The 27827-nt window shown below is 44.2% G+C and overlaps 1 protein-coding gene across 1 annotated transcript; it reads right to left on the bottom strand.

Annotated features, from left to right (window-relative positions):
- Positions 1–1656: 1656 nt before the first annotated feature.
- Positions 1657–26908, bottom strand: LOC144097479 (uncharacterized). The gene is made up of 5 exons (XM_077630198.1): positions 26751–26908; positions 18180–18331; positions 15574–15641; positions 6732–6815; positions 1657–1816 (listed from the first exon to the last, which is right to left on the bottom strand). The coding sequence occupies exons 1-5, from the start codon at positions 26862–26864 to the stop codon at positions 1680–1682; spliced, it is 555 nt and encodes a 184-aa protein (XP_077486324.1). The 5' UTR covers positions 26865–26908; the 3' UTR covers positions 1657–1679.
- Positions 26909–27827: the final 919 nt, after the last annotated feature.

Raw genomic sequence — 27827 nt, 5'->3', positions numbered from 1 at the left:
GTAGCGGTGGTCTGCGTAATTCAGTATTTTCGAACATCCAATGGAATGAAAGTAAGTCGCATGTGCAAGTTAAATTGCGAACAGTGTTTTGAGGACGTGCTAGTAACAATGTTCTGTAAAGTACTTAAAACTGCTGTCTCGAAAAAGAAAAGTGTTAAACTTACACACCTACCTTGAACTATGAAGGTAAAATCCAAGAACTATATTTTTGTTCGAAAATAAAACCACGGAGCACAAGCTATATGCAATGTTTTTGTGTAATCCTTTCTGCGAATCCTGCTTTTATCGACTTTGAGGACTTATAGACTGGATGAAAATAGTGCTCGAAAAAATATTTTCAATGCGCGAGTGGAGCACGGAATTCAGTTTTCTTTAAAAAGGTCCATTATGGGCTGCAGAAATAAGTTACAGTAATGAACGTATTTTAAGGATACAATTTACAAATGCATTTTTTTAAAAAACTTCTAAAGGCAGAGAGATGGCAAACATTATTTGTCCAAAGTGCTGCTGCCCGCAAGTGGCTTGTGCACCATTCAGGTTCTTTAACTTCAGGGATTCGGTTTTTATACCACAGTGAAGAGATGGTATACTTTTACGAGAAGAAAAATGTGTTGCAGGAATTTGGGACATAGATCCGTTACCACGGTCTTGTTTTCAGTTTCATTGCCTGTCGTCTCCCCAACTCTGCTTTTCTTGCCCATTGCGAACCACCCCGTCAAGATACTTTCGGCTAGCGCCGGAGCCATGGTTTGTGTATTTTTCACAGAAGTGCCGTATACTCAGCGGAGTCAGATTAAAGACGTTTCCTTGCCGCCACCGCTGGTCTCGTTTTGTTTCCGCGATGTACGGCAGTACGCTGCGACGTGACTGGGACGTCGTGTGTATGCATGGCGCCACGTTCGTGCAACGCAGGCGTCCAAGAGGAGGTGAAGGCACGGTCCGATGCACTTTGTATGCAGCGTTCTTGCCCTGTTCCTTACAGTACTACTTCGCTACGGCATGGACGGAACGGGGCTCGTTGTAATATCTCAAAATTGAAGTTCGATTGGGCTTTGTTCATGATTACAATGCGCATTCGAACCTGATTATTCTGATTAACTAACTAGCGCCGTTCCGCCTATATAGTTAGCAGCTCTAGTAGTCCTGTAAGAAAGAGCAAAAATGCAATATTGAAAAACGGACCGCTGTCATCACCTCCTCCTAGATGCCGGCGTTGCAAAATCGGCGCCTGCATAAACACGACACCGAGCCACCGCTCAGCGTATCGCCGTGGTTGAAACCTCCCATTGCAAACCGGAATTGCATCGTATTTTTGGGTGTAAAAATTACCAAATATACTCCCATTGTCAACCGCAAGTGCTTCGTATTTTTTGGTGTAAAAATTTACACCCAATCTGCTCCCTTCGCCAACCGTAAGTCCGTATTTTTTGATGCTGAAATCTACCCCAAGTCTAACGGTGTATATCGAACCTCGATTTGGGAGGACGCTAGAGGACAAGCCAAAAACACCCACCTGGGTTGATTTGTGTTTAGTGTGCAGCTTGAATAAAAATCAAGTATTTTGTGATAATAAAGTGACATTTTGAACTCTCAACACACAGGGGTAGATAATAGGAACATCGACAAATACATAAGCTTCATATCCCCCATGCTTCTTGGACACTTCGAGCAATAATGCTTTATTCACGAATCTCTTCCATGTCGCAGAAGTCCTCGCCGTACATTGGAACCGCGACGCCGCAGATTGATGCGAAATGATCGACGCATTCCTTGGGAACGTCGTCCACAGTTTGTTTTGAAACAAACAGCACGCATTCTGAAAATGACGTTAACGTGATATAAAGGTCCACCCTGAATTGAGGATTTGGCGCAAGCTCTAATTAGCGGTTACATTTGTTGCTATGAACACGTGCTGTGTGGCAGCTGAAAAAAAATCAGCTTATTTTCCCAGGCCCTACACTTTAGCGTTCTTAAGGATTAAAGGGTTCTATTAGGGCTTTGAATGCGGCTTATAGATAGTTTACGGATCAGCGCAAATGAAAATATGTATTTAAAAGAGTAGCAAACAGGTTTCTATGCAATAAAAAGCCTTAAAGTGGGTTAAAGACGCGAATTGTAGTGCGGTCAATAAAATAAAGAATCTTGTTAGCAGCAGTCACATTTTAGCTCTTACGAGCCAGGAAATGATGGCGCCTGCTGTGGTAATAAGTTTTAAGTTATTTTTCAAAATGTGGCAAATCTACGTTCATTGAAATACCCGTTAATGTGGATATTTTGTTACATATTTTTATACACGGCAAAATATCATGTAATTTTATACAGGATAATTAAAGCCGACATTTAGCACTTATATATTCTATGATGCAACGTAGTTGGCCGCGTTTTTTCCGATATTTAATTTAAGCAACCTGAATGCCCTCAACAAAGAATAAAGCGAGTGCAAAATCCAGCCTCAGTTATTCTGCAGCAGGCGTGTGAAACATCTCTAGCGGGAGACACTCTTAAGTACTACAGTTTGGCCACACCTTGTGGATTTCACGTAACTAGGGGTTACACTGTAGACCTCCCATCCCGAAATCATATGCTGTGGTTACTAAGGACGTCAGTCCCGTAGTACTCTTTTTTCTTCGTAGTATTAAAAATTGTACGACAAGAACTCTTACACTTTCCATGTTGCCCCAGTATTCCTCATGAGGAGGATATCCAGAGATTGGAGCTTCAGGAAAATAATTTTCTTTGCCTACTTCTTGTGTCTCTGGCTTACCTACAAGTTCTTTCGTACCAGCCGCAGCATTCTTAAGCGTGCACTTTGAGAGTACCAGTAATCTTTTCGTGATCAATCTCAAGAAACGCCGCCGGTTTAGGCGAAGCTCCTGCGGAATCCTATCTTTTGTCACAAAGCGCGCAGCAAACGACGATGAAGATTAGAAAAGGCACAGACAAGAGCAGTGGCGTTTCTCGTCTTTGTCTCATTTGTTTTATGCATGACTTGGGTCAAGAATGATTAACCAACAATCCAACACCAGCACTTTATTGAGCCTTATCTCACTTGGCTTGTGTAACTTCGTTCCTAAAAAGCACACAAAAAAGCGCATGCAAACATACAGCTGCAGCGCTCGCCATCCCGAAAACATTAAAAGTATGTTAACGACTGGCAGCATAAACTTTGTGCTCTAAACTCTGGAAATCTGAACAGAAGCAAAGTAAAATGCCAATAGGAATGGTTGGTGTACATTCAGCCGGTAGTAGACTGTGGTGCTCGGGGGCTCACATGCCTTCTAAGATCAGAAAATTTTCATGGAGCATAGTCGAATCATATTTGCTTCGCTACACGTTTCCTGCACCGTTTGAAGGTTGTCTTTCAGTTCCATGAGCGCCTTAGGTTCCCTATTGCTTCGTACCCATTTCTTTCTAGCGAAAAAAAAATCCGCGGACACAAGCTTCGCCTTAATGGCACGACGCGATAACGGTAATGGCTTCCTTCAGCGGCCTATGGTACTCTGTGTCTACCACTTCGCAGACATGAAGACCGTCGGAGAAGACACAAAAGGCTTCCCCGTAAGCAAGTCGATCGAATGCGCCTTGATGACGTAGGCGTAGCGTGTCTTAGTTGGGATCAAAGGCCCACGGGATGGATTTCTTTCTCGCCCTAAATTTATTTTCAGTTGAATTATTTGAATTTAGATTTTAGATTTCATAATACGCTTGAGCTACTTTCCCGCGTAAAGCTCACAAATTGTGCTGTTTTATTCACTTTTCAAATCAACCGTCACAAATCTGGCGTATTTGCCATTTCTATCAATCCGCATTCTTTCGCACCGCGCTGCCGGCTGCTTCGCTGAACGGCAGCCTCAGCGCTGTACAGTTAAAAACGTAGAAACTTGATTGGAAACCAGTATTCGCACTCGTAATGAAACACGGGGTGCGCGATTTGTTTACTCACATGACGTCATAATAGGCCTCCGATTGGCTCTCTGCAATTAACCGGCCTGGCCTGGAATTTGACTCTCATTCACAGCGAGAGCCGTTAAACGCGTGTTCGATGGATTTAGCATTTTCGTAGTCGTAGCAGCCGGCGTAGCCGCAGGATGGCAACCAAGCGGGATAAAGAGGAGGAGAGTTTTTGTGGAGTACTATGAGAGTGCAGGCATGCACAACTAGATGGCAGTCGCTGCAGAGAACACCCAGAGGGTGGTTATTGTGGAAGTAGCCGACGTAGGGTTACGTAAAGAGATGAGGGTAGGTAAACAGCGGAGGACGCACAAACAGAGGTTGGATCCCCTGGCAGTGTCGATGGGTGGGGCGCTAATAAGTGGATAAAATAAGTGGTTCTCTCTTACAATGATTTCATTTTACCGCAGTGAGAGTCTTGAGCAGACTTTTCGCAATCCTACAACTATTCAAGGGAGGCATGTTTTCTAAATGACGAATAATGACTTAAAATTATGGCAACACTTGGAATCCGCATAAAATAACATTCTGTGCCTTCTTCAATAACATTTTGTATACAAGGGCATCAAGTGCGGCCCAACACTGTAGACTAAGTTGTTGCTGTTGTTGCCCTCTTTTGGAGGGGATCCATCATCTGCCATCTTTCTAAAAGGCTACATTTAACACGACAGCCTTAAGGCTCCCGTTCTTCAGGAATTCCGGCATCGTCGTAGTAAGCGTTGCCGGCGCTGTGAGGGAAAAATCCCTTGAGAAGGAATCTACGTGGGCCATCGAGTTAACCTGACCATACGGCGTCAAAACCACCTTTCCACCGGATTGTGGGCAAACTGACCACCGTGGCAGATGGCAGTTAAAATATTACTGATCACGAGAAGTTGGTCAGGAAGAGCAACCTAGGCCGCACAAGTCCTAGCGCTGTCACCACCTGCCATGGCAAGGCTGTGGCAGATAGCATAACCGCTGCTCCACTGAGCCTAGAGTGGCGTGAATTTCGCAGATGACTACTGGTATGAATGCAATCTAAACGAGAACATCTCTGACGGAAGTCCAACTGGTTGGGTTTTGAAACAAAAGTTGAGAAATGCTGACTCAATAAATAACTTAATTTCAAGCAGACGTTGCAAGCCAACTCGGTCCCTTCTTCAGCGGTGGTTGAAATGCGAGCCAGCAGCAGCAGGGAGCGGCTTTTTCTTTCCCTTTGTTAACACATCGCTAAGCCGAATAACGTACGCGGAGGGGAGCGTTCCTGGAGGCCTATTCACTGTCGCCTTTCTTAGCCGGATAGGACATGACTCGATGTGCCGCCTCTTGAAAGGTTAGGCTCCAAGGCGCTCACCTTTTAGTAGGCGACTATGCAGTCGGCGCGCGTGTGGTGGTCGGCGAGGGGTTTCCTTTCGAATTGTAAAATTTTTTCGGGGAAATGAAATGGCCCAGAATCAGCCTCACATATCGGCGACACGTGAACCGCGCTGTAAGGGAATGGATAAAGGAGGGAGTGAAAGAAAAAAGGAAGAAAGAGGCGCCGTATAGGAGGGCTCCGGAATAATTTCGACCACCTGGGGATCTTTAACGTGCACCGACATCGTACAGAACACGGGCGCCTTAACCTTTCGCCTCCAGCGAAACGCAGCCGCCGCGGTTGGGTTTGAAGCCGGGAACTCCCCCGACCACCCTCATACATTGGCGGAATAAAAAAAAAACCTGGATCCGGGAATCAGGCAACACACCAATATTGTCAGGTCAACGAATTTGGAAGCCGACTCCCTCGCCGAGTAGTGCGAGCGCGCAGACCACAGAACTGTTTTCGAAGAAATGCGTGTGTTGGCCTTTGGGCGTAATCCGTTCAAGAGGCGTCTAGTTAAGACATGGCACACCTGGCTCATACAGGCGATGATGAATAGAACTCTCGGGATGCCCCCCCCCCGCCTCCCCCCTCCCCTATCTCGTATGTTATTGGACTTCGTCGCGCGTTAACAAAGAGAAATCGAATACCGCTCCCTGTTGCTGGTGGCTCGCATTTCAGCCACCACTGAAGAACGAAGGGGGGTAGTCTGAAAACCTCTGGTTGAATTTAAATTATTTGTTCGGGTCAGTATTTCTCAACTTATGTTTATTATGACTCTAAAGTTCAGAATGACCAATTCCGCATATTCGGGAATTAGCTTATTAAAGGTACAGCGTCCTGCCCATTATGCAGAGCGTAAGTGTCCCCTAGAATTTTTAAGGCATCTTCTCGATTGCTAATTCATACGTCGGCTGTGTGACCTTAATACAGTCGTAGAACTCTAAAAGAACTTTAGAATGATGCTACTGCACAGGCGTTGTTGAAAAACTGAAATAATTTTTATGTAGTGGAAGAAGTTTTTTTCCACCAATGTTTTCTAGATTTTGTTGACAAATGTTTTTTAAGGACTTTGTAGTGAGGTTCAGTTAACTTTCCTTTTGACAAAATTGACAGATGACTCAGGCGCAAGCATATTTACTAACCTTGCCAGCTTAAAAGAAACTAAACACACCTGGGACAGGTATCACTACACAGAAGACGTGGCTGTTATGGAGTCTCACGATAAGAGATATTCATCAATTAATCTGCGGCTGGAAGCATTAGCTGTTGCGATATTCAAGGCTGAAACAGTGTTTTCTATAACTGTGGCAGAAGTGTATGTAGTATTTCAAGAGTATTTTAGAAAAGCTTTCTTCCTCTTGTAATATTCTTGAATAAAAGATCGGTGGCACAGAACTTCGAAAGCGAAGTGCGGAACAAAACATTTTCTGCTTACTATCTTGGTAGTAAACGCCTTGAGCGATGACACAGTTCTTCTGATTGGTGTAAGGGAAGGCTATAACCTGGGTGTAGCTGGGATCTGCAAGAAGATAAGAAGATAATGAACACAAGATGACATGCGTGTAACGTTGCTAACAATCCTTTAAATTAACGGGAAATGGCGCTAGTCAATCGGGAGTGGTTTTTCTCGCTTTTTACTGTGAATTCCGGCTCAGTGGTTGGTCTGAATTGAATTCGCGGGTACCAATAAACGTTCCAAGCAACTAACTCCGCAGCTCAGCTCTCCGTTCATCCACCCTAAAGAGGCGGACTTAGTCGGAATTCTAAGAATGCGGTGCAGTGACGTCCGGATCAGCCACGACGCGTTTGCTTGGTTTCTGGGCGATCTCAGACATCGCTAGTAAATAAAAGGCGTTTGTTTACATTACTGACGGCGTCTTCAGATCTAGGAGTAGCGCTTCTCGCACATAAAAATTCGGAATGCGGTTGAAAGAGTTTAGAGGCCAGTGCCAGAGGCGATCAAGAAATATTTCTCGCCTTGGAGGCACCCATAAAAATCATGGTTCCGCAATCACCTGCCATACAACTAAGAAAAAAAAAACGACCTAAATTGACGCCGCAGCGGGCACCTATGCGGACGAAGCAATATGCATACATGCGCAGTGCATGCACTGATTGGTATTCAGCCCTGGATGTCGTTGACTGTCATGCACACGGTCCGTAGAGGCGTAGTGGTTTGAGCATCTGGCTCGCATACAGGAGGTGCGAGGTTCCATCCTCAATGCAGGTACACGCGCTGATAACGAGTGCAAGCTTTCTTCTGCTCTTGGGCTCGGCTTATGTAGGATTAAAGGCTTGTGAAATGGGTTTTTGACTCCACCTAGATTAGACGAGAACATCTTGTGCCGTGGGGCTCTTCGGCCACAAATGCGGTTGCGCCAAAAATATTCATAATCATCATCATCATCGTTGGGCACACATCAAGATACTACGCATCACACTTAACTGTGCCGGCATTGCTGGCCATTGTCAAGCAAAAATGTGCGGGCGGAGGCCTTGCCCAACTTCTGAAACCGGTCGCGGATGAGGATTTCTGTCGGCGTTCCTGCCAGGGCATGCATGGTCACTGCCGATTCAGTCTCCCTGTGGCAGAGTCCATCCTATGACGCGGATTGGGTATGTCGCTTTAAATCGACGGCTGCATATCGCTATTAAACATCTCTGCCCCAGGCCTTTTCACTGCACTACTTCGAGCAACTAAGGCATTGTTGCATATCCGGCACCACCAGACGTAGCACGAGTAGCCGAAGCAAAAATGTATTTTATATACATTGCTAATGTGGAAAAAACTTGAGCTAGTGCTGCAATAATCTATCATTAACATAAAGGCCGCTATTTATCGGACTGTGTCACATTTAAAACACGGTAAGTACCTGTCAGCATAGAAAACATTGTGCGGAAAGAAAATGCCAGAATCACTGAGCATTTTTTTTAAACAGGACAACTTTAGAGCGCAGACCAATGTTTCGGCACAACAAAAATGCAGCGATTTGAGGAATAATTCGGTGGTGTCTTGCTAACGGCGTAGACGGTATTTAGAGCAAGGGCTTTGCTGCGGAATAGATGCAAGCGGAGGCCCGCAGTAGCAGACAAACAATGGTTTACTCTTTATTCGCCTCACTGCCTGGGCCTAATTATTCTTTGTAGAGTCAAACTCCAGCATACTTATAACTGTATATCCTCCCGCCATTCTGCCACTGCGGTAAGTAATCTCCTATTGTCCTCGTGGTTGTAATTTCTTCCACAGCAAAATTTTCAGTAAAGGGCGTAGCCCTCAGCAACGAGTAATAAGGAAAAATTTTCATTAAAAAAACATTGGGAATAAGGCCTACTTTGGAATTTACTGGTGAGAAGAGAAGCGGAAATCGGACATCTCGCTTTATTGTTCTCAACATTCTATTAAAAAAAATTAGTGCAATTTAGAAAGCTTCAAAGTCCATGTGGGATGTAATTACGTGTCTAGAACAGCAGCTGTGCGCATATGAGAAACCAATGGTATATACCTTTGCCCAGTCGAGTAAGGAGCTACTTCATTTAAAACTGTGCAAATATTTGCGGGGAGAAGTTTCAAGAAAACAAAAATAATAAAAATTCATGGAGCGTGACTTGAACACACAAACACAAATCGCATCAAAGCCATCGCATGCCAGTCTCGTCGCATTGCGCTCAAGTTGCCGTAAGGACCACATTGCGAACACATGCCAAGTGCAAAGTGTCCTTCTTGTGTATATTTCTGTATGTAGTGGACAGTCACCTGCTCTTTGCAGCTTTAAATGTAGCAGAAGCTCCTGAGTGCGCTTTCTTCACTGCTATTCACGCAGTCTGGCAAAGGGAAAGCCGCGTCTACAGACCGCCATGGAGCGTACAGCATGGATGTACGCATCGATATTATTCCTCATTAAGGCATTCGAGCTTCCGCACTGCAGTCCGCTTTTGTCTAGCGCTCAAAGAGAAAACAGCGAAATACATGGAAGTGAAGCCGGTGCCTGATCTAACCGGTTTCCGTACGAAGCACAAAGCCACAATTGGATCTTTTCGTTCTTACGTTTTTTACTGTCCTTACATCGATGTTCTACGTTAAGGCGATGATATTTCATTGCAAAAGAATTGTCTCAGTAGTTTTGCCCATAATTTGATGCGCCTGTTAACAGGGTGGTAATAATGGGGTGCAACTGTATCTTCAAGTGAAGTTGAATTGCATGACTTCCGTGAATAGGTGCAAAGCATGGTGGCCTTTCGCTTCAAAAGCAATGATAGTGCTGATGTACTGAAGATGATGGAATTCATTAACAGGGACATCACCACGCAGAATCGTGAATTTTTAACTTTGGTAAACGACAGCCATCGAGATAATTTGATCGTTTATGTCATATTTTAGGGCGGCTCCGAAAGGGGAAAGCGGATGAAAGACAAGATCTCTGCCTACATATTCTATAAACATCTTGGTGTCAGGTATTACGGTAGCCAGTAGTTGTCAGCTTGCAGAAATAATACCAAGGAGCGCGCCATAAGCCACGTGATCCTGCTCTTTCGAAATGTGAAAGAAAAAGAATGTAATTGCTAACGTGGGCAAACTGAAATGTTTCGATATTTAGCATTTTGTTTGATAACCCCCTAGACTACTGACTAAGTTGAGCACACGACGACATTCATTCCTACCAATTGCTGTCGACCGGAAAGACAGCTTTATGGAGCAAATTAATTTTACCTCTGGGTTAATAGTCATGGAGCTTATTCCGTACTATGTTGTGGTCGACATAAGTGAATGCCTTTCTTGCGTCTAAGAAAACCACGACGGAAATTAAATGTTCTGTAGGGCTTTGTATACTTGGGTCTATGCGATTAGTGCAGCAGATGTGGTCGTGTGGAACCGAATACCATACTTATTGAGGCATAAAATGCTGCATATGAATTATTTAATATGCGTGTAAAGTATTTTTTACACTCTATTGACTATCACAATTTAGGCGGATACTTGCATGTAACATGAGGTAGTTGAACGGCCTTCGTCTTGTTACGCTAGCACAATGTTACCCAACTTAAGCATATTCGGGTGCACACAGCACTCTTGCCAATGATTAAATTCAAGGAGTATGTTAACTGGCGGTATGTTTATCTTCTATTTTCTTAGGTCAACTGTAATTGTTGCAAACTCGGGCGCGTTATTAACGTGTAGGTTTTAAAGTCCTGATGCGGTGTATTTCATCTCTATTTCTTTTTGTTAATTTGTTTAGGATTGTCCACATAGCGGCCTTGGCCCTAAGGTTTTATAGAACCTGATGGGGCCTCACGCCCCTGATGACTGACACTGATACGCATGAAAAAAGGCCGCCACCGTATGGAAGACGTTGAAGTAACGAGTGTTAGCTGTTTGGTTTATTAGATGAAGAAAGCTAAGAAGAACGCGCCGCTCGTCTCGAGGAAGGCAATGTAATACCCATTAGAAAAAGGGTTGGTTTGCAACCGTGCTCGGCTACGCGTGCACGCACGCCGCCTAGTGGAACGATCGCCGCCTAGCGCCATTAATCAGAGAAATTACGATGCACTTTTACCCATTGTCGAGTTGCACCCCCTCAACATACGTCCAAATTATTTTGTTTGGGGAGTGAAGGTGGGCCTAGAATTCGGCTTGCGGTTCGATATGGTAACGCTTCATTTAATAATTGCATGTATACATTCTTTACCTATTATTTAACTGTTGTTTTATTTCTATACCACAACTCATAGGGTTTTATTTGCCTACCAAATTCGGTATACAACTGTCCCCATACGAGTGCCCGTTGTTGTCGTAGTGTATATAGCTGAACGAATGAATATATTTTTAGTGGTCCCGTAACGTAACAGTTTTCCTACCCGTTTTAGGATATTTTTAGTGAGGGGGGAAGGAATGAGAGGGCACAACCAATTTTAATGGCTGTCATCTTGGATTCGAGAACCCGAAACTATGCCGCCATTTCGTCCCCTGACGTCATACTGACATAGTTCGACCTCTGTCCACAATATTGAACCTTGACGTCATCATAGGCACGCGGCAAGTGGTTGTTTCTACAGTGCTATTGTAGATGGGGCTACAAATGCGAGATGCGCTGTTTTCTAGTTGCAGCCACTGATGGCGCTTTGATGTCAGGGTGGTAGGTGACCTCACAAAATCTTGAAACGTGATGAGTAGTTGCTGCCATAGATGGCGCTGTGGTCAAGGGTGGTACAGACTCCACAAAATCTCGAAACGTGATGAGTAAGAGCTAAAGCTTTTAAAATACAACAGTGTGGCAAGCCGGTACACAACAATATTTTTCACGGCGTCATCAAATCGAAAGGAAAATAACACATAAATATAACCATTGTATAAAGAAAAATATAAAGATGCAATCTCAACAGGATGAAATAACTTATCAAAAAATTTCACCGTATACTCGTCCACAGCCCTATTTACAGATGGATTTGGCTTTAAATGCAGAGCAGCAAAAGCGGGAAAGAAGTTGATAGGACAGAGAGCTTCGTACTGTCAGCTTAGTTCCTTGCTGTGCTGTTTTTCTGAGCTTGAAACCAATTTGACTAGAACACCAACAAGCCTGCAAAAACGTCCTCACAAGTCATCTCCACAGAGCGTAAGAACGGCGCACCGGGGAGTACAATGGCGTCATTTAACTAGTGTCCTAGGCTCGACCTTATCGTGCCTGCGTGTTTAAATGGATCGTGTTTAACTCCTTGTGTCTTTAAAAACTATTATCCTGCCCGATAGGCAGCGGCGACGGTCACAAAGGCTCAATATAGCGCGCCATGAGCGCTGTAGACAGGCATGCGGACGATTGTAGAACAGATGCGTAAATAAGTATACCGCAGAATTATTTTTTTGCTTAAAATACTACATCAAAGTGTGAATTTTTTGTAGCGATAGCTACGCCACGCTACCCCTTCGGCCCTTCAGCGTGGCACCACTTGAGCTCCGTGGCGGCGCCGTTGGTCACGTGGTGCGGAGCAGCTGCTGCTGCCGGCGGCGCGGCACGCAACAGCTGCAACAGCTGTGCGCATGCGCCTTGCCAAGTGGGACGAAGATGATGAAGGAACGCCCAGCGAAACGGAGCGGCGAAAGACTCTTAGCACTTGGACTGAGCGAGTTCTACTCGGCCAGATGTAGGTATCGCGTCCGGGCTTAACCAGAACAAACGACAGCCATTTTTTTTTCTTCCAGCAAACCGGGAAAAAATTCATATGGGCAAATAAGCCCAATCAGGCTAATGCATAAAGAAGGCATTTCAGGTTCCAAAATTGCGCTCATGCGAAAATAATATCCCTGCTCATGAAAAAAATGTGCTACAACATGCTCCGAGGGAGGAAATGTTTTTGAGACGGATAGGAAATATCGCTAAGCAAAAGAACTTTCAGCATTTCTTGTAGACGGAGAAGAGTTTAGAATAATTCATGTGAATTTCTCTCCTGTTGAGCGCTTTCGTAACCTTGAAGCATAGTGTTTAGAGGCCACAATTTACTCTGACGACTGGTATCGTTATTTAATGACATCTGGAAGTGTACAGCCTTCTGCTGTCAGTGGACGCGTCGTGAAAACGATTCTCGTGGATCCTGATCTGTTGTTGCAAATTAATCTAGCAGATTTTGTCGTGTAGCAGTATACTGTACTTGATAAAGTGCGGATGAGTTCTTTGTCCTCATTTAACCTCCTAGTAATTTTGCGTGTTCGTAATTCTTTCTTGTGGAGAGTAATGATTTTTTATTGAAACCAGTTGTTGCTCCTCAAACTAAAATAATGTCACTAATTCTAGAATAGAACACCGAATAATTTCATATTTGCTTAAACGATGATAGAATTAAGCTTTGAATTCAGTGGAGACATGTTGTGAGCGGTGACGTGTTTCACTTAAGGCTACTGAACATGTGTGTCCCATGAGAGACCACTTGTAAAGCACACCGGAAGAAATGCTTGCTCAGTGGCATCTTCCAGCAGGCTTCCTTCTTATCTGATGTTCATTGCACTATGATCCCGCTTGCTTAGGAATTTGAAAATTGCCTATTTAGATTTTGTTATATCCCAACCAGTACGATTTGCTTTCGGCCACCTAGAAAGTTTTATTAGTTTGTCGTTAGCAGATATTTTTCGCACGTTTTCTTTGTTGCCACAAAAAATTAGTACCAGATTTAATTCGGTAAGCTAAATGCGACATATGAACGCTAGCGCAATATGAAAGTATGCTTAGTACAGATAATCAATGACTTCTTTACAGACAGTGTAAGCGGCAGCTGGGGCCGCGTGCTTTCTGCATTCCCTCTCAGCTGCAGATTCCGCGAAACGGGCTTGCGTACTTCACTTTAGGCTGTAGCGGGTACCATATGCTCCGTTGTACTTGTCTGCAACTGAGTGCACGAGTTTCGTCCATTCTATTTAGGCAATGTTTTGCGGCACTGAAGGTAAAACGAAAGACAAGAAACGTTCCGAGACAAAGGAACACTAAGGAAATCTATTACGAACAAGTTAACGGTGCATTATGCGTCAAATGTCAAAGATAACGCCTCGGGTGTCAAACGAGGCGTCGTGCTGTTTGGCGCAATCTTCTTCAGTTCATATTCTGTGGATACTGAACCCCCCCGCAACGTCTGCCCATGCGGTTAGAAGTTTTGGTGCCGTTACACGACAACAGGCCCTACTCTCCGCCGCGAAGTCTTCAATGCCCCGAGACCTGCAAAAAGCTAAGACGTCGTTCGTGAGCTCTTGCTTTTGTACGAGGGGGTAACGAATGCGGGCCTGTATTCACGGTGCCCACGACTGAAAATTCAGAATACGAACGTGCCCTTGAACGCATATTTACATGAGGGATATATATCCCGAGACTGGGTTTGCATCTCTGAGTACTGTCCAAACAGCGATAGCCTTAGCTGTTTTGAACATTGATACTGTCCAAAAGCGCACTAGGAAACTATTGATAACATAGGCGTTGCTTATGGGCATGCCTATAAGAGAGGGAATGTCTACAAATAAGGGAGGGCATGCCTTAAACGTTCGCGTACATGAGCGGGCTTGCAAGCTCAAACGTGGCCGAGAAGAGCCCGAAGCTAGAAGCCATTGTTAGCAAACAGGGTCGAATTGATAAGGAATTAATGCATCTGAAGCCGTTTCAAGAATTGAGCACTATAAATGAAGTGGGGAGTATTGAAGACTTCAAAAGTTTTGGTTTCACCGTCAGGCTTTTATCTTCCTCTCTGCTTTTATCTAGATATCAAGGATGTTTAGGCACGCATACAATTGGGGTTTTTTAGACTGGTTCTGCAGATTGGCTCTACTAAACTGTTAAACTTATCTGTTGTGCTGGATCTGGGATGCTGCATTTAACACGAATGGTCGAAAGCGTTTTTTGAATAAAAGTTGAAAGTTTGCGCTCTTTGTGTGTACGTGTTTTCTTGTCTTTGTTCCTGTTTTTTCGCGCAGTTTAATCATGAACGAGAAGCACCAACTAGCCCGCCAGAAGACCCTTCTTAAAATGTTGCGATCCAGGCATGCTTTCACTTTAAACCTAAGTTCAGGTGAAACTTACCATATTATAACACTTTAATATTAGGAGAATTCTGAAACATATTTAAGAGCCTCGGTGACAGAAGAGACTTATGTAGAAATGTTATTCTACTCACCATTCTCTATTGTTAAAAAGAATGGAGTGGATAGGTATTCACGCACACTACACTGGGCCTCGGTTAGTACTTTAATCTCTTAACAATATTACACCGGGTCCTTACCTATGGTTCGTACGATTAGTGCAGGACTACTGAACAATGTATTATTGTAGTGGACAGGACTTGACGTCAAGGATTTTCAGGCTGAGTCAGTGACGACAAAGTCTGTATGAAAGGCATAGTGATCGGGGTCTTTTACATTTTAAATATCGTTGTGAATACTCAGAGAATACTATAACCAATATATTGTGAGCACCCGTCAGTTAAGAAACTACCACGATAGCAAATGCGTCGAAATAACCTTACGGACAGTGTGTTTCTTCGATAGGATGTCATAGCACCGGAATGCTGAAGAATGGAGGATAGATCTAGAAAATGTCCTCTGTAAGGAAAGTAATACACAGGCCGCCACCGGCAGCTTTGCGGACGCGACCTACAGAAAGTAAGTGAAGATATGAGAACAATCTTGAAGAATATACCGCAACTTATACGTACTGAAAGAGAATTCGGACGGACAATCATATCATGCAGAGTAGACAGCTTGGCGTTCACTTAAGATGAAGTCCAGTAGTTTGGACCGTACATAAAAAACTTACCGTTATTTGGGATGTAAGCAAAGCTGTTAGTAGTTGGACCAGGAGTAATATGGAAGGCAACGTTTCTCCTGAAACGATAGAAAACACACAGATCTTGGAATCGACACACTTAATGAGTCGTGTAAAAATGGTCAAGGAGCTGCTGTACTCCCTGTGTTTCATAATGCTCAAGCTACTGCCTCGTATAGTACCGAGCAGAAACAGTAGAAATACACCCTAAGATTTTATGCACCAACCATTCCTGGTGAGTAGTTTTTTTCCTGTAACAATTAATAACCCTGGCCAGCTACAACATATATTGAAATCCGAAACTGAGCTCTTTAGTTTTTCTTTTCGAAGATGGAAGAGCAAAGTTAAATCAAGTTAAACCAGTGAAAACACCCAAAATCTTTGTTGTGGAAATAACTACAGCTAAGGCACTGCACACTTCAAGAGCGAAGCGAAGAAACTTCGCTCGGCATGGGTTGTGATGAGCAATATTTCACTACATAGTCGTTGAGCTATAATTTATTTTGTAGTACGAAAGCAGTACTTCACAAAATCTAATTGGCTCATAGAGTTTTTGCAAAGCTTGACCTTGAGGTTATCTCGGCACATGCAGAAAAAAACATTGACACGACTGCGTATCGAACTCGCGGCGGCGAGAGCAGATTTTCTTCACTGGTCGCTGCACGAGAGCGCTATGCTATAGCCACTCTTTTTAAATATCGTATTTATTACAGGCAAGCAATGTTCTAAGTAATTGGACTATGTACATGAACTATGCATAAACCATACAGAAAACAATCGTAAATCAACACAATGCATTACAGGCCACAGATAACGCGACACAGAACACATAGCTATTACATAATAATACGACGTGCTTAAGCAAAGATGCACAAGAAACAAGGTAATGAAGAACACAACACTAGGAGTGGTTGTCAGTCTGGCTGAAATTTGGTCTGTGCATACAATTCTTTTGGTTGAGTAGTCATTCTCCTGAAGTGGTCTCTGTGGAATCAGCAGGTTCACAATGTCGGTCTAGCATGCGCGTTTTCCAGAAGCTGTGTAGTCAAATCAGAAGGAACATGTATAAAGTTTCAGCAGCAAATGACAATGCAGTGAGGTACCGCACAGATTTCGGCGTCAAATTAAGTCTTTTTTTTTCAATGTTCGTTAAAAGATATTGCAAAAATGCATTGCATTTTTACAATCGATGAAACAACGCTCAATCATTTCTGCAGCATCACAAAGGCGGCAATTAACCGTGAACTGAAATATGCCCTATTTTCTAACGTGAAATGTCCCAGTATGTATTTTATAGAAAATTCTCTGCTACACGCCGGGAGGAATATTTTACGCACTCTTTTGTGTACGTCATGTTCCGTTAATCTAAAATGCATAAACTGTACATGGGTGGAGGGAAGAGCATACAGATTAAATCCTTGTACAGCCATTTCCTCGACACTAAAAACAGGAAATTAGGAGAGAAAGGAACAATCGCGAAAGAAATAGCCAAATACACCTCATACATAAAGCCCCACAAAGGCGGTCAATCAGAAACATTAGAATACACTATGAGGTTTGGTAAAACATGAACTAAACCTCCAAGAATGCTCGCACTATTGAGTGTTGAGTGTCACGGAAAAACATGACACACGAAACTATCTGCGGAATGTCCAGGTGCACTAAACGAAGGCCGCCAGCACTTACAGGCCGGAAAATGTTATCATGCCTCAAAGATTCAAAAGCCGAATCCCACACAAAAGTGACAGAAATCCTGTGAAAACGCTCGATATAGAGTCGTGTGCGATGAGTAATTTGGAGTACGTAATAAATATCAGTGGCGAGAGCAAGATTACATGCGGTCGCTATGCCAAAAATTGAGAGACCATGGGGGACCGAAGTCTCAACGTAGCGCCGACGAGCTGGTACGTGGAAGCCTTTCGGATGCGGTGGGACGTGAGCGTTTGACTGGTTAGGCGTATTGATTATGAACATAAAACAAAAGGAAATTACGCGCCCAATTTTTGAACAGGCGTCCGCCACTCAAGTTTGCCTTTTGAACGTCAGAGCGTTTTGGTGGCGCTCCTTAACAAACGGTAAATAAGATTTGCTTGTTAATAGGACAGATATCGATTATTAACAATTGGCAAGTCAGTTCATTATACCATTGTAACTCGTATATTATAAACATGCCTGGTAAATCCTGCAACAGTGTCTAAGCTTAAGTAAAGTGAATACCTTGCGTTCACATTGCCTCTAGATAAAGCGGGCGATGCCTGGTGATAGGGCAAACTTCCTTCTTAGTGACTCGAATGCTTTTCGTAAGCCAGAAGATATCGCGCAGCCTTCCACACAATTGGGTAGAACATTTGAATGGCACGTTTTGCTGTAAACTGGTCAGATTCACTAATGGCCTTAAGCTCGAAACAACACTTTATCACATATGCATCGTCGCTTCGAGAATGATTTCTCTCTGCTCTATCATTAGACATTATCGATCTCAGCAGGCAGCGACTAATGCCAAAGACGCCGCACACCGTGCGCAGCTATAGTGCTTGAGGCAAGTGGGCGGGGGGTCTGTACCACCATCGCCAATAGAACTGAGGCGTCGCACTCACTTTTGTGTGCCGTGATGGCCCTTGAATTTAAGGACGTAGGTAGCTTCTTTCTTTTTCATGTCCATTTGAGTGAGCTCTCCCGTCAGGCACTCGAAATCACCGTCATTGTCAAAGTCAGAGATAGCAACAACTTGTGGCAGCAGCGCCAGCACCTACAAAATGAACGAATGGGAGAACTTGAATTCAGTAAGGCCACTGAAAAATTAAAAAAAACGAAAACAAGTTCTGCTCAAACCATCATTTACTGCTTCATGCAGTAGTATTGCCACTAAGAATGAGCCTCTCAGTAACTACTTTAATAAGGGAGTAATTGCTCATTGGCATCCGCCCAAGCCCAGCCATAAGGCTACAAAAAAAAAGTTTCCGCAGAAACATCGTAGTAAGGAAAATTCGTGTTTCTCTAGGGTTCGAACCTGGGACCACCACTACCGGAGCAGTCGCTCTACGATCTGAGCTAACCGAGACGGCTAGCGTATGATAGGGCCAGAACAAATTGATCAAAAACTGACCAACACTTTTCGCAATTCAAGTTATTGATCAATTCGCTCTCGCCGTACCATGTGCTAGCCGTCCTAGTTAGCTCAGTTGGCGGAGTGGCTGCTCCGCTCAATCGTTGGTCCAGGGGTCGAACCCCGGACCAGGATAATTTTTTCGTTAAATGCAAAGGTTCTGTGGAAGTTGCATAGCTTTCCATTGTATCAGTACGGCTGCGCATGGGTGAATGGCAATGAGTAATTACTCTCTTACTAAAAGTAATCTTCACTTTCAGGGATTCCCCTAACTAATGGACATAAGGAAGTACTGCTGCGCATATGACCTAATCTCACCTATTCGCGGTGTGTCTCCTTCCAGCTGGTTTAATTAGAGCCAAATTTTGACATAAAAGAACAATCTATTATATTCGAGCCTTTCTTGCTGTCCCCTCACCTCTTTCATTTCACTTCTTAAAGCTGCCTGCTATCCTAAATTTCCGCTGCCCAGTTCAGGTGACACCGCCGCATTGATGGCAGATGCCGGTGTTGGCAAAATTATTTTAACTTCCATTTTGATTATTATTTTTAATATACACTTACTATTATTTTCGAAATAATGTTGAAATTCTCGAAAAATTACCAGTGAAATGTTCTTCCAATGGCCATAGCACTGATCACAAAGCCATATTGCAGCGACCTTCGTTGTGATCGGATGATGAGCGTTAAAACTGGTGGTAGGTTTTATGGGGAGGGAAAGAGATTACTGAAATCAGGAAGTTTCTTCCGAAGCCCTCAGCATCCTAAGGGTCTAGCACAATGCGCGTGTACCAATGACCGTCGCTTCAGCTTGGCATCGCAGCTTTTTTAACGCCTGTCAGCGAAGACTTCCTGGCTCCTGTTGACACCCCTGTGGAGACCACTGAATGGTGCTGATGTGCATGGGGGAATGCGCGCACATTGATACTATTATAAACACAAAACAAAAGCCATCCGTCCCGTGCTACTAACGCTTTTCATGTACGAATATTACATTCAATTGTGTCGCAAACCATGTCAAATGAGCTCATTCGCTAAGAGGTGGAAGGAGACGGTAATTGTTTTTCTTGCGGAAAATGAAAAAAAAGTACACATCAGGGCTGCATACATCACTGAAAGGGATCACTTCGGATACGTATAGCGTCCGTCTAATCTAACACGTAAGAAATGAACTAGAGGATGGCATTAAATATCCTAAAGCTTACTTCCTGACCGCCTTATATCTTGTGGTGAAAACGTACTGATTGCACTGCCGTTATATGCGGGAGTATACTAAACTTTTCAGCGTTATTTCCGCACACCAAGGCAAAATATAAACGCGTGGCGTCATTTTTCCAGAGCGTGTTGCAAAGCACGAAACTTATGCTGTTATGAAATACTCTTTCTTCACCTGTACCACAAGGATAAACGGTAACCCTGGTTTGGAGAATTAAGACGAACTGAGATTTTGTACTAAACCTGAAATGATTTACAGGGTATATCATAAATTTACTTGCGCTGTTCCCTTTGCTTCCACATTCGGCTTCCCGTCGCACGGTCCGTTCTTCGAAGCAACGCAAAATCGTGTAGCGTACCAATGTATTTCGTTTTCTGTGGATGATTTCATCGAGGAAAAAGGCTAACGTTAAATTGTCACCGTTAACATGGCGCTAGTTCCGAGAACTGGCGCAGCACCGGGAAAGGAAGCTGGTTTTCCCCATCAGACTCTGTCACTGAAAGGATCTTGGCCAGGACAGGTAGAGCAGCGGGCATCGTGAAAGAGAACGGCGTGGACAAACGAGTGGTAGGAATCCCCTACGTCCACGGCATTTCACATCGCCTAAAGAAAGTGGGGGAGAGGTATGGGGCGAAAGTTGTTTTCACCGCGAAGAACAAGCTTGGTTATGTGTGCAGTGCTGAGCGCAAAAAGCTTGAGCACGGTGGTGACCACGCAAGGAATCATTGCACGATAGCCCACAGAACGAGGCTCACAAATTATGACACAGGTGTTGTGTATGACGTTTCGCTTTCATGTGGTAAGAATTACATCGGCCAGACTGGTCGATGTATCAATGAGCGTCTAGCGGAACACCGCAGATCATTAAAAGGTGCTGTGTCCTCCAACCACGCATTGCACTGCAGCGGTAGCAAAGATTGCTTTCCTAACCTTGATAGGGCAAGTATCTTGTTCGGGCACAGTGAAAAGGTATTCCGGGTGCTGATAGAAGCCTACTTGATTAAAAAAGAAGCAGACGCGTGTGCCGCAACATGGTCGGTCAGCCTGCAGGATAAGGAAGTTTCTTTTCTGCGCAGTTTCTGCAGTGCGAGCAGACAGTACGGGGGGTTGGCCTGATGTGATTGCTTTCGTTTTCCTGTTGTGTTCCTATATCACGCAGGAATGAAATTTCAACTTTGCTTTGCCCGCGTGAAATTGGTTGTGTTTCATTTTGGTGTTTTTTGTTTTCTTACGCCTATAAAGCTCCCTTTCTGTGAATAAAAAATTCAGTTGAGAGTCTGCGCTTGTGTTGTGTCTCCTCGTTCCCTTTTGTCCTCGTTTTTGGCGCTGATAAGTATGCATCCACACCAATTAGGCCAACTTTCTGTTCTTATTAAGGTTTTAACGTCAATGTCCTTGAGAGCCACGACGAAGACATAGGTAAGAATTTTTGGGAAATGTATATGAGCTACAGGAGCCACATAATAGCAACAAAAAAAGCGTGCGTTACAAACCACCGCCGAGAAGCAGGCATAGTAACTGAAAAATGGCATGAGACATCTGTTTCGAATTGCTCGTATAGCAACAGCTTTTTAAGGCGAATGGCTTTCTTGGCCCATGACTATGCGCAAGACCTGTTCTCAGGAAGCGTGTACAAAAAGTGTCCGTTCGACGTGTCAGTTATACCGAATGAAAAATTTAAAGTAGATTTAAAATAAACAATAAAAAATTAAAGAGAATCAAAATAAAACAGAAGCAAATAAAAAGAAAAAGAAAATAGAGATAATGAAAAAAGAAAACAGGAGGGCGAGAGAGACGACAGAGAAAGTCTTCCGCATTTCCATTCATAAGTAGACGTAAGTGCAATCGTGATTTTTTTATTGCAGAAATGCATTCTTGAGCTACACCTCCAACCTTCCGAGTACGGCGTTAGGGTTTTGAGCCTCGCCCTTTTTTCTGTACCACTGGGTAGTGCGCTAAGTAAAAAAAATGTTTACGGCAGAGGAAATGGCGCAGTATCTGTCTCACATATTGGCGGACACCTGAAGTGCGCCGTAAGGGAAGGGATAAAGGAGGCAGTGAAAGAAGAAAGAGGTGCGGTAGTGAAGGGCTCCGGAATAATTTCGCCACCTGGGGATCTTTAACATGCACTGACATCGCACAGCACACGGGCGCCTTAGCGTTTGGTCTCCATCGAAACGCAGCCGCCGCGGTCGGGATCGAACCCGGGAACTCCGGATCAGTAGCCGAGCGTCCTAACCACTGAGCCAGCGGGGCGGGTGCGCAAATTCTCCCTTTCAGATTTTGTGGCTTAAAGATTCTACGCCATCACATACTTTTAAGGGCGCCAGCTTTTTCCACTCGCATTCCAGCATTTCTTGTCCATCCGAGATTTGAACATGGCGGCCGGAAATCTCAGGTCAGCAAGGTCACCCCCCATCACGCTCGCGCGCGGTTGTCCGGCCAGCACGGCGGTCGGTTTAGTCGCTAATATGGCGTTCCGCTATACATGTACCATCTGGCCGGGTTGCGATACTTGTGTCACTAGCAGTCGCTATTAGTGACAAAATTGTGGGCTATACGTCTGAAGCAGATGATTCGGAGAGGCAAGAAACGAACCGGCATGGTTCGGTGTACAAAGTTCTTGGTCGAATTCAAGACTGGTTTCTGTGAGGAATTCGTACCGACGATCTTTGGTCTTCGAAACCACAATTGGGGGCGGCCTTCCGAGGGCCGTGGCGGGCGATCCAGTGACCGCAGAAGGGTGAGGGTGGTACCAAACGAATCTTCGTTTCGTGATGTGCACGTTGGTATCCGAATTAGTCGATAGTATAGGCGAAAACAACTTGGCTAACGCTCTTCATTTAATTTCGCATGCGCTAATCATTTGTTAATTTTTTTTTAGTCAGACAGCACGCAGGGGTGCGTTGTTTGCTTTTGGTGATTAAACGTGCCGCCGTTTTCAGTTCATGCTCCTTTTCGTGCTGGGAAGCGAGCTCAGGTCTATCGCTGATCTGTGCTTGGCACGCCGTAGCAGTAGCCCGCTCTTCGACCTTAGCGGCGTGTCTGGGTCTCTTGCTTGTATTCTACCCTTTTGGGCAGCGGCACAATCCTGCCTGATGAGAATGGCGAGCTTTCTATCTGCTGTGCTCGGCTACAAGCACGGGCATAGTGATACTCCGGAATTTTTGAAGTGAAAAGCTTCATTACGCCAGCTTTTCGAGCCGTCAGCGGGGCCGCAAGTTTCACATTGAATTTAGCTGTAGGTCACTGTGGTCGCAAGTTTCACTTTGAATGTAGGTAGAGGTCAAACCGTGAGCATAACTGGTCGTAATGAGGTTCGACACATGACGGCAGCTGCAGCAACGACACCAGCGGCTGTTACATCAACTATCTCGACTTTGACCGTGGCCCCCGGTCAAGCTGCAAAGCTTCTGCCGGCATCGCATGCGCAGGTCATGAAAGTGGGTTCTGCATAAAACGCCGGTGCACTTTGATGCGTTCAGCGGAACGCTAGGTGTGATCGATGCGACGCCTGCCGATCGAGCCGTATAGAAAGAAAGTGAAATGAAAGTTGGTTTTAAGGAAAAGAAATTACGCCTGTCTCACATATCTCGATGGATGCCCGAACCGCTCCGTAAGCGAAGGAAAATGAAAGTTGGTTTTAAGAAATGGAAATGACTCCTGTCTCACATTGCGCCATTTCCTTTGGCCAAAAAACCAAATTCTTTTTCAATTTGGATTCTTAATTTATCTGCAGGGTTCGCGCGTCGTTTGGAACCGGATCTCGTTCCATGTCTCCGCATACAACGAGCAATAATACAGTTGTAAATATCACCGAAGCTATATTAAATATATACTGTCATGTGCGAGCGCCTTTAAAGTCGTTTCGAAGAAAGAAAGATTTAAACATCTTGCTTTCTTCGAAAGGACTTTAAACGACCCAAAAAAAAACGCCTACTACTATGTGTGTGTGTCACTATGGCTATCTATGGAAACAGCCAGTCGCTCGACCACAAACGTAGCCAGGGAGATGTAGCGTTTCGCTTTCGACTAGGGTTAGCCAGAACTAAACGACCAGCAATTTTTTTTCACGTGCTAGGGAATATACAGCCTGAAATTGGATGTACGCAACGCGAAATTCGAAGGAAATTGAGGGATTAGCAGAAAAATGAGGAACGGTATGTGCTAAAGGTATTTTTAGCGATAGAGAAATATCTCTGTCGGTCATGGCTCAAAGCCCGCTTACAAACGGAGATAGGAAAGTGCGACAATTCCGAAAATGAGAACAATGCAGGAAGCCTGTCACTACGGCAGCCATCGAGACCTCTCAAAACACGAGATTTGAGTCAACTGCAGCGGAGCGAACGTTTGACGCTGTTCTGTTTTCAAGAGAAATGAAAAAAGCTCATTTTTGAAAATTACTTCGTCTTACCTGCAACTCCCGGTATATGAGCCAGTGTCTCAAGTGTTTTTTCAATTTCTCAAAAACCGTGCCTAGAATTGATATGACAAAATAATTGCTCAAAATTAAGCACACCAAGCCAGACATCTTGCGCTTCTGAACTGCTGCATATGGCGAGAATTTCTTCCCATCCAATTTTACTTATCAAATATACAATTGATAAGGCAGTGACTGTAGCACTCCAAAGAAAATGTGTGACCCCAGAATCACGACCACCTCGTGAAAACAAATACCACCGTTAAGCTTGTCGCGTTGATGCCAATGCGTGAATGGATGTGTGCTGTTCTTTCAATTCACTGAAAACCTTAAAAGAAATACAACGCCAAAGTTCGCAGCCTGAAATTTCCTTTAATGCGGCAGTAAAAAAAGTTTTCTGAATCAAAACGATTTTGAGCTTGCGTAAGATAACGAAGGTACGGCGATCGGGAATTGCTGTGCCTTCGAACCGAATAGATGTCGCACTATTTAATGGCAGCGGCCAGCATCATGCAGTCTGCACAACCTCGTGGAGTTATGTTCCAAGCAGAACAAAAATAATCAGATGATAAGTGCGGCACTGTTTATTTGAAGCTGCATGGACATGAAATAGTGCCTGAAAAGAAACACTGAGGTATGCTCCTAAACAGTTGCCCGCTCATTTATATGTGGCCACGAATTTTTCGGCACGCATGATAAACGCTTGGAGATTTTTTTCATTAGCGCGTGTGTGAGCGAAGCGTGCTTCGAGCCTAATACATTTTTAGAGACGTTGAGGACTGAAGCCACGACATTTAACCAGAATTGTGTGTCTGCTTGAAATTACCGCAGAAGGAAATGGTAATCCTATTCACCGAAATTTGCTTTAATCCAACCTGACATATCGGGACCACATAGCCTCATTTCTCGGAGGGTGTTACAACGGGCTGCTTGGCAACAATTTGTTCCAGGAAGGCGTAATGAGCAGGCGTGAGGCACCGGAATATTCGAACTGAGGGCAACGGAAGAACGGAGGGTGTTACTCGAGGACTTCAAAGCTAACCCCGCAGGCACTCCAACGTGACTCTGGGTACATGCAAAGGACGCCAAGCATCGTGAACCGCTGGAGAGGCAACCGTCGACTACTCTGGTATGGTCTGCTCTACTGCATCGCAAGAAATGAGCTTTAAAGGTGCACGGACGGTTTGAGCCTCACAACGGATTACCCTGCCTCAATGCTGCATCCTCCCTTTCGTTCTTGCCAGGTCATCTGATTGTAGCGCAATTCAGTAAACCCAATGAAAGAAAGTACAGCGAAATATTTTCGCCATTTATAAATTGTTGCACCCTCATTCTCTTCACCACCACCCCCGTCCTCTCTGTCCGCACGTCTAGCTGGATACAGCGCAGCCTTTTCTCATAACCCTTGTGAACGGAGCTCTACTAACTCTCAAAGGTCAGGTTTAATTAGAACCCGAATAGCACTAGTATGCACAAAGGGAAAAAACAAAATACAAGAAACACTACCGCTGCAGGATGAAGCCCTGGTAAGAAATATTCAACAACTGTTTGATCAGTTGGCAATAGCGACTTTTCGAGCAGTCTATGTTTTTCTCCTCGCACGTTTGCCCCTTCTTTTTCGGTTCTAAGTTAAAACGCCAACTAGCCCAATGTTTCGTTATTTGCGTTAAGCGAAAAATTAATTGGTTTTAATCTGTGCCTTTTACTATTTTACACACGACAGTGACTACTATTCCTAAATTGGTTAATGTGATCGAGGTGTCCTTTTTCTAAGGCATGCGCTTCTTGGCACCATAACAGAAATTTTTAATGTGAACGCATTACTTGTGTATGTCGGCGAGTGTGTGTCCACAAAACGTGTCGGTAGCTGATGTCTCGTTCTCGAAAGAGTTAGTATCAAACGAATGATTGTAATCAATACAGGATGATGTGAGCGTGATGTGAGACAAATTTGGTGTCGATAGCATGATTAGTTAAATAATTACAGCCAAAACGTCGAACTAGCGTGGCCGTCAACTACTGCGAAAAGAGGCAAAAGAGTGAAAATAAAGGTGGAAATGTATTGAAATTTGTTTGGTGAGTTAATTAATTAGAAGCGAAACTCGTGCGATGGCTGAATAGGCTGGACGGAAATATAGCAGGTGAACGGAAAAGCAACGATGGCGACAAATTTCAAAAACCAAAATGTGTGATTGAGGTGGAAAGAGAATGTAATCAGAGATAAATGTGATTAATTAAGACGAATAATTATGCTAATTAATTAAGAAAAACAGATGCAATGTCTGTAAATGCGATAGCGGCGAAGCAACACGGCTGCCATGGTAGCACATGCTTTCGCATTCCTCCACGTTAGCATACTTAAGTGTCCTCAGAATTTTTTATAGCGATCTGTGAAACTTGCACATGAATTGCAGACATTGTCCTACCTGGAAAGCGTCAGGATTTTCTTGCTGAGGCATTGAGTTATCGTTCGGCCCTCTGGTGCCGCCTGCGAAAAGAATGCTGCAGAGCAGTATACTCAGATGCACCGAACCGACCATCGTTTCCTACGGGGGATGATTACACAGCCCAGTATAGTCTGTCGTCCGCGGCAAATGACACTGCGGCAAGGCAGGCAGCATTTTAAATTGCGCACTCCTCCTGCAGACCACTTCCAGAGGACATCGAACAAGTGTGTGACTGGAACATGACTGTTTATTAAAAAACTGTCAAAATGCTAAAAAAGAATACTGCACGTCTCCGCCACAAGAGAATAACAATATTTCGCGCTGCAGGTATGAATGATAAGTATGAGAGCGATATATGCTGCACCCTTCTTCGCCGTCCCGAGTGTTATTAGTAGGTCGAGTGGACGGTGTGTCTGTCATCTTTGAGCACTTTACTACCAACAGGCTTGTTGAACGATACCGAAGGAAAGAAAAACAAAACTAACGAGATAATGTGGCGTAGTCTAATAGAGGGCGCCGTTGAGGAAGAGCTTTGTGTTAAGTTACGCTTAATGTAACAGTCCCTGCTTAAACCGGACGCAGCGAGAGTCGGAATGCGTTCGAGAAGGAGTCGTTTGGTGGGTTCGGAGGGTTAGGCATAATAATACCAGTAATATTTAATTCGTAATATACATTGAAAATGACGAAAAGAAACCTACCGAGAAAGGTCTCCGAGCCAGCAAATGCCGCGGTACATCTTGTCGCTTGTATATAATTATTTAGTAAAACAACGAGCAGGAAAGGTGTCTGGCAGGGAGGCACGATCTCTCCATAGCTATTCACAGCATGATTAGAGAATGGAACTTAGACAACTGGATTAGAAAGGGCTGGGGAAAAAGTAAATGAATAATGCATTTGTAATATCCGACTCGTTTACGACATTGCCTTGCTACGTTAGTCACGGGACGAATTGCATGGCATGATGAAGAACCTAGACAGCCAAAGCAAACGGTATGCCAAAGAAAATATTAATAAAAACGTAAATCAGTCTTCGAAAGCCTCGGAAGAGCACCGCAG

Source organism: Amblyomma americanum, chromosome 7, assembly GCF_052857255.1.
Source record: "Amblyomma americanum isolate KBUSLIRL-KWMA chromosome 7, ASM5285725v1, whole genome shotgun sequence".
NCBI lineage: Eukaryota > Metazoa > Arthropoda > Arachnida > Ixodida > Ixodidae > Amblyomma > Amblyomma americanum.
The sequence above is the reverse complement of the archived record's forward strand: the minus strand, read 5'-3'. Positions and strand labels throughout refer to the sequence as shown.